The sequence below is a fragment of the Teleopsis dalmanni genome, chromosome 2, assembly GCF_002237135.1.
Source record: "Teleopsis dalmanni isolate 2A chromosome 2, ASM223713v2, whole genome shotgun sequence".
Taxonomy (NCBI): Eukaryota; Metazoa; Arthropoda; class Insecta; order Diptera; family Diopsidae; genus Teleopsis; species Teleopsis dalmanni.
Genome location: NC_051847.1, coordinates 65,458,255 through 65,465,822, shown reverse-complemented (window position 1 = coordinate 65,465,822; position 7,568 = coordinate 65,458,255). Strand labels below are relative to the sequence as shown.

General features: G+C 28.1%; 1 protein-coding gene across 1 annotated transcript; it reads right to left on the bottom strand.

The window, feature by feature from the left end:
- Positions 1-173: 173 nt before the first annotated feature.
- LOC119683681 (angiotensin-converting enzyme-like) lies at positions 174-2,467 on the bottom strand. The gene is made up of 7 exons (XM_038097480.1): positions 2,413-2,467; positions 1,443-2,341; positions 1,037-1,382; positions 745-968; positions 535-675; positions 293-471; positions 174-232 (listed from the first exon to the last, which is right to left on the bottom strand). The coding sequence occupies exons 1-7, from the start codon at positions 2,443-2,445 to the stop codon at positions 213-215; spliced, it is 1,842 nt and encodes a 613-aa protein (XP_037953408.1). The 5' UTR covers positions 2,446-2,467; the 3' UTR covers positions 174-212.
- Between the last annotated feature and the right edge of the window lie 5,101 nt (positions 2,468-7,568).

The window sequence follows — 7,568 nt, the reverse complement described above, 5'->3', positions numbered from 1 at the left end:
AATATTTCAATGCCTTTTGCTATAATAAAAACAGAAAATAAATACCAACTAACTCTTCAAAATAAAAGAAAGTCGTATCACTCTATTATGAAAATATTTATTATCTTTAATTGAAGTATATACAAATAAAATTATTAAGACATTAAATATTTATAGCTTGAAAACTATAAAAAATTGCGATTTTATTCTTTCGTCAAATTGTGCAGCTGTGTTTATTGTGCCTTTGTGCATCCTTTTAAATGAAAGACGAATTATAATTTTAACAAAACATACTTAAAAATATGAAACTTACTATCTGTTGCAGTCCAGCCGACTTGCAAATTTTTACTCAAGTTATCCTCACTCAACCATTCGTTTATTGAATTGTAGTATTCTATGAAGGCTGTTCCTGTAAGATGAGTCAGCTTACGCACAGTAAGGGGTTTTATAATTTCACGCCATGGTTTGCTGGAACCAGCAGACATCATTTCACTGTAATTGACAATAGACATATTTGTGAAAATAATTTCCAATATTAATGCGATAAGAAATTACTTTAGAAGATGTCCTACTTGTTTGTTACCAGCAAGATCGCAATTGTCCAGAGTTTTGTAGGCATTGCCTCGTTGGTACTCACCAATGTTTAGACACACTGCGCGATAGATTTGATAACCCAAAAATTCACCAAAGATTTTTCTGACAAAAGAATGTAAAAATTTCTTATTACACTTCCACTCCTTTCATTTTTCACTTAGCTGAACTCACTTGGTACTTCTAAACTGATCCACTATGCCTTCATAAAATTTGTAAGGCATGTCGTATGTACTGCCTTCTTCGTTCTCTACTGGCTTACCTACACCCATATACTTCTGCATTAAGTTCCAATAATGACAGTTGATGTCTGCTATGCTTATATTCTTATTAATTATATCCACCCAAAGTTTTTCGTGCACAAAGTACGTGGGAATTGTGAGTAAACTGTGCACTGCCTATAAAATTTATAATTTCCGCATAATTACACATAATGATGGTATTAATCGTTTCACCATATACTTACAAGGCGGTATAGACGATTTGTGTTAAGTAAATCATCATATTCATAGTCCTTCAATAAGCCTAAGCGCTGTTGTAGATGTTTCGGTGTAGACACTGACAAAATTACTGCCTCTCCTAATGCATTGCCAAAGCCGGGGCTTGCTTCCTGATTTAAACCGACGCTCAAGTTATTTTTTGCTAAAGCATATTGGATCGTAGACACATCTCCGTGGGTTTGTAATAGCTTTTTATAATAAACTTTGGGGCAATAATTCATTTCAATTTCACCAAAATCAAATATGCGTGACTTGCAATCTGGACCTCCACTTCCAGGTTCCATTTCAATAAAATGATCATGCATGAAATTTCTAAAAATATGAAATTAATATTTGTTATGCTTAACTTAAGTAACTGAAGAAGAAACTCACTCTGTTAAATTTTCAAAGCCAATCGACCCAAAAAATCGCGCACTTATATTTACTAAATCAAATGGAGAAAAGCCAGCATCATCTAATTCGGATTGCAAATTTGGCAACTTATTCTCAGGGAAAGGATTTCTCAGCACTGAGTCCTTCTTCCACGATTGATACGTGACTTGCTCCATGAGATGATGTGGTATAAGGCCAGTTGGCGGGATTATATCTTTACCATACTTAATGCGTAATACATGACGCAAGTGTGCATGCATTTCTCGATAAAATGGACCTATAGTTTCCATAAGGCCTTCTAATTCAGTAAGGAAGTTTGTGTCTTCGTATTGATCATACCAATACTTAGATGCAGTTTCATTAGCTACTGTTAAGTTTCTATAGTAATCAATGTAGTAATGAAAAGCCTGAATTACGTCCAAGGGTAACTTGTTGCGCCACTCCCGCCAATAATATTTTATCTCATTTAAATTATCGCTGTTTGTAAAAATCGTTTTAATTTGGTGAACAAAGGCCATTTTACATTTTTGTGGTTCTTCCTTTTTACACACCCACTTGCGACGAGACATACCCTTAAGTAGTTGCGTGGCGCGCTTAAACTTATGATCAATGGGCGGGTAGCTTGCCCCTCTCAAAATAACTTGAAACTGCCGCTTCAATAAAGGATCGTTAAAATTCTTCCAATCATATTTTTGCATAGTGTCATAGAATTCGCGCAATTTTTCACGCATTAGTATCTCCGGGCTTAAAGTGTCATCGGCGAATCTACGATAAGCGGTCGCGCTTTTCCAGTAGACATCGTCAATTCGTTGCATAAGATTTCTTGCGGACTCCTCATCGAGTGTGTTATTTCCAGTTGTGATATTTTGACCTTGAATTAGGTCAGTTAATGCTAACAGCTGCAACATATGATAAAGGAAAGAATATTATTAAAACAATCTTTGAAATTTTATAGCCTAAATTATTTTACCACTGTTATCAGAAGGAACTGATATTTAAGCATTTTGTTTCTCAACTGAACTAAAAGGTTCCACTGCAAAACTAAAACTGAAAGTTTTCTTGATCAAAATATCAAAGCAAATAATTTGCTTGATTCTTTCGTTTCAATTACAATCTGTAGATAACCCTTAACCCCACCTGCGATTAATTTTAGTTTTCTCAAAAGTATTAAAATTTGACTGAAAACGAAAATGAAATCCGAATCTTCTTTTTGATATTCTCATTTATTAGGTAAGGTTAGTTCAGATCGAAATAATAGAAAGTGAATCTTATTTATTTTTACTAAGCACTTTTAATCAATATTGTAAATTGTTTTTATATTGTTTATTATTTATATTATTATATTAAAAAAAAATGTTTTATTTTACTGTTTCAATAACAAATCAACTTCTTGAGAGAATGATGGGCGAATTTGGAGAATTCCTACTTATTGTCTTATATTCAATTGGTATTCATCTTATTAAACAATTGAAAAAAAAATAAGTTTATTTTGATAAAGTTGACGGGCTAATTTAATTTAAGTGTTAGTTGAGATAAGAAACGGTAAGGTTAAAGACTATACCAAATCAAGTAAAAATTTGATTTAGTCACTTTGAGCATTCGAAAAAAAGTGGAATAAATAATGTCATCTCCAAATATATATCATTATGTTAATTCGAAGATGTTGTAATGTGGATTTAAATTATAAAGTTGAAAGAAAAATATTTCGGAAATCTATATAGTTCCGAAACAATGATTTTTGATATTTTTAATAATATATGAAACAGTGCGTGAAGGAAAAGTGTATAGTATCAAAAAATGGGACCACTATTAAATACACTATATAAATTTTTGAAACTAACGATCTTTAAATGTTATGTATGAATACTTTGTAACAATACAGGTATTCAGACCGAATTTTTTTCGGTCGTTGTATCACTTTATCAACTCGGTAATCGGAAAAGTGACAAAACGACAAACGTCTGAAAGTTCCTTTTTAATTGTTTCTTGGTAAAGTCTTGACATCTAAAATTCTGATTACTGATTACGGATTTTATTTTTATTTGTTGAAGATACAACATAAAAGTAAGAAAATAAAAAGAAAAAGGTGGTTAAGAAAATTGAAATTAAAGTAAAAATTGTTCACATATTTAATTTTTTATTTCTATTTATATTTATTTATATACAAAACTATACAAAATTTTTAGGATGCATGTCCCGGTATTCGATAATCTCATTATAGTCATAATTTTACAAAAAAAAATACTCAGGAAATTAAATCACATTACAGAGTTACAAAGCTACCGAGCTTGTCTGAATACATTTAACCTGACATTTAGTTTAAATTGCTACTTTCGCAATATGGTGACCCTGTTCTCAACTCAAACTCAACTTTTTGCCGATGGCCAATAGCCTAAAAAGTTTAATTATGACCATACCGATACTGATAACGATGAATTCTCTGAACGTCCAAACTCAGTTGAGTCTCCAGAACACATAGCTCTCATTTCATAATAAAAAGAGGCATTCAAAATCTGAACTGTGTTTGCTTACAGTGGACCAAAATCCACAAGCTGAAAATGGCTACATATGCTGTTTGAAGCCATCTCAGCACAGTTAGAAACTTTTTTTATGCAATTAATTCTTAGAGAATTTGGTGCTCTGTTTCAGCAAAAGTGGATGTGGACTAAAAATGGGCTGTTTAATCCCAACATTAAGCCTTATGAAAATTGTAAGAGTAATAAAATTAAAACAATAGATCACTCTTATGAGTTTAAGTTCGTTTTATTGTTTATCGAAAGATAATCACACACGAAAATTATAATGTTTAATATTTGAAACGCTAGCACGCGGTGATCGACCAAAAACTATTCACTGACTGCCTGTTTCGTTTTTGCTTTTTGTTTCTTTTTCCTTTTCAGTCAGGGCTGTCATCCTCTTACAAAATGCAGTACCAAATGCACTTGAGGCAAGTTTGAAAATTAAAATTACAGTCGTAAATACCAGGTACAAAGTCTATAGGCTGAGAACTCTATGCTATCAAAACCAAGTGTTATGAAACCTTCAGAAAGTAGTTAGATAGGATTTGAAATAACTATAGAAAACATATAGGTATGTTTTTCACTTCCAAAGAGACAGCTTTTGTGTAGTAAAACATCACCTACAATGCTCATCAAAATAAATAAAAACTACGTTTTTGGAGTACTAAAACTATTATAAGGTCAATCCTCTAATATGTATGTAAAATATGGATAGCTGAAGCAATGGATTCAATCAACTTAATATATTTAAAAGTAAAATAATACGAAATATATTCGAATCAATAAAATTACCTGACTACTTGTCGATATCACTAAACTCAAATATAAGAGTCTTTGATGCAGAAGAAATCAGTTCCTTAATTAAAAAATCGCAACCTATATTGGGACCTGGTTTGGTTGGTTGGGACCTGCTTTTTCTATGTTAGAGGCACACAAATCATAAAAATCTCGATTTTTGGAAACTCAAACACAGACCTAGAGTACTCCTAAGGACAAAGAATGTTAATGATTATTCTAAAGTACCACACGAGATAGATATTTAGAAACGCTTTAGTCCACGTTAGATTGTAATGTTTGCTTAAAATAATTTGTTATAATCTCTTAAATTAATTTCTAATTATAGCAATAATTTCACTTTTATATTATAACATTATTATTTACATATATTTTTTTTCTAAAAAATAAATAAATTATTTAATTAAAATATTTTATTTTATAACATTGGAGCGTAGGCGCTACTAATATCCCAATTTAGTTGAAGGTAAACATTAAATAATATGTGCCGGGCATTTTGACCGCGATTTGTATGTTTGAGTAAAAAAAAGAGAGTTATTTAAACAATAAATAATTATTAAAAAATATACACGTCTTAATTTCTTGAGATTTAATATGATAAAAATTATAAAATAATTATAATAATGGGAAATTCAAAAACAAAAAAATTGGTTTTGTTGTGCAGAAGAATTTTGTATGTGTGTGTTTTTAAATAAAATTTGCCGGTAGTTTCTTCACAGTATATGGGCTGTAATATGAATGTTATGTTACACTGTTAAGTTGCGTTCCACTGTTAATAACATAATTTGCATTTATTTGACCATATAGCATTTGTGCTGTTTTTGCTTTATATAAATTATTTATTATTTATTTAATATAAATTTGTATTAAATATATGTGCAAATATTTAATTTTTTGTATTTACGTATGCTTTATACATTTAAAATCTTTAATTTTTTAAGCAAATAATTTGCGTTTATTGGAGACTATATTAATTGATAAACGTTTATTGGAGTAAAATAAGTAACAACAAGAAAATATCGCCTATGGTATAACATTTATTAAATAAATATAGATAATAGAATTAAATTCAACAAGATATATATTTCTTCATACATAGCTCGAAATATGAGTATTCGATATTATTTAATTATTATAATATTTGATATTAATATTATTATTTAATATATTTAATAAGTAATTGTTTGAGTATGAGTATGAAAGACAAAAATTTTATACAGACAATGCCTTCAAAATAATAATAATGCACTGATTTATTAAATAATAAATTTTTATATAATAATTTAAGGATATATAAGAATATTTTGAAAATTTAACATTGAATTTTTAATTGGACTTTAAATTATTAATTAAGTTGGTTTATTGTTATTTCGTTTTGTGTTCAGATAATTTTAAAGAATATAGAAATCTAATTTTCCTCAATTCATATCCATATAGTTTTCAAACTAGCAAAGATTAACAGATTAAGTATCAGATGTAAATATATGTGACGGTCTAGAGCAGTGTTTTCCAATCTTTTTTATTTATTGCCTAACTTAAAATCTTTTTTAACCATACAAACCCCTAGCGTGTGTTAGCGAAAGCGTGGTTGACATGGTAGCAGAAGTTATATAGTTTTTCTATGTTTATTAGTTGCTATTAGAAATAATACGGTATAGCTAATTATAATAAGGTTTTTTCTTTGCTTGTGATATGTTGACAAGCAGTGGTATTTTATGCCATAACTAAACTTTTAAGTTTCTTTACAAAACTAACATCCAAATTAATATAATCTGCATCCACTATAATATCTTAAAGAACGCATTAATCAGATTTTTACGAAAATAACATACTTCGATTTTTTGAATTTCGAATTACATCCTTAAGTAATCAAATTGTTTCTCTGGTTCTCTTCATATACGATTTTATTTTCAATACATCACCTACTGCTTTATATCTTTTGATAGAATAGGAATACATCATAGGTACTAGATGTAAATACTATAATAATTCTTAACACTAACTTATCTTTTGATCCTATAAGTCAAGAAACTTTAAATTAAAAAAGAAAATTGAGTGCATACCCAAAAGTTACAAAGTAAATAGAAAAATTATTAACAATGAATATTGAATGTGGTTTTATATTAATATAATAAAACCATTTAATCAACTGAAATATATAATAAAAGGAAACCTTGTATATCATTAGAGTGAATAATTAATAACAGCTGTTCAGAAAGAATTTTTCGATGTGATCATTTTCAGAAACTCTGAAATGTTTATTATTAGTGCTCCTCAGTAAAAGAGATGAAACTTATTTTTTTATAGACGTAGTCATGTATGAAAATGGCAATAATTAATAAGTTTTATTAATTTTAATAATAAATTCTTTTGGAAACGGCTTTAGTGTTTAAATAAAATATATTAAATAAAATCAAATAAAAGAAAATAAAGTAAAATAAGATTACATGAAGTAATATAGAATTAGAAAAATGATATAAAATAAAAAATAAAATTAAAAACTAAAATAAATTGAAATAAAATGAAATAAAACAAACTGATATGAAATAAAATAAAATAAGACAAAAAATAAATTATTTTATATCAATATAAAATAATAATTTTGTTTTTGACCTTGATGTACATTGTTAACCTAAAGATGACTATAGAATATAATCAAAATATTGGTTTAAAAAAATGTTAAAAACTAATTTTTTTTTAAAAATCAAATTATTATTAAAAAATTTTGGTTATTAAAACAATAAATTATTAATAATATAAAATAAAATAAAATAAAATAAAATAAAATAAAATAAAATAAAATAAAATTAAA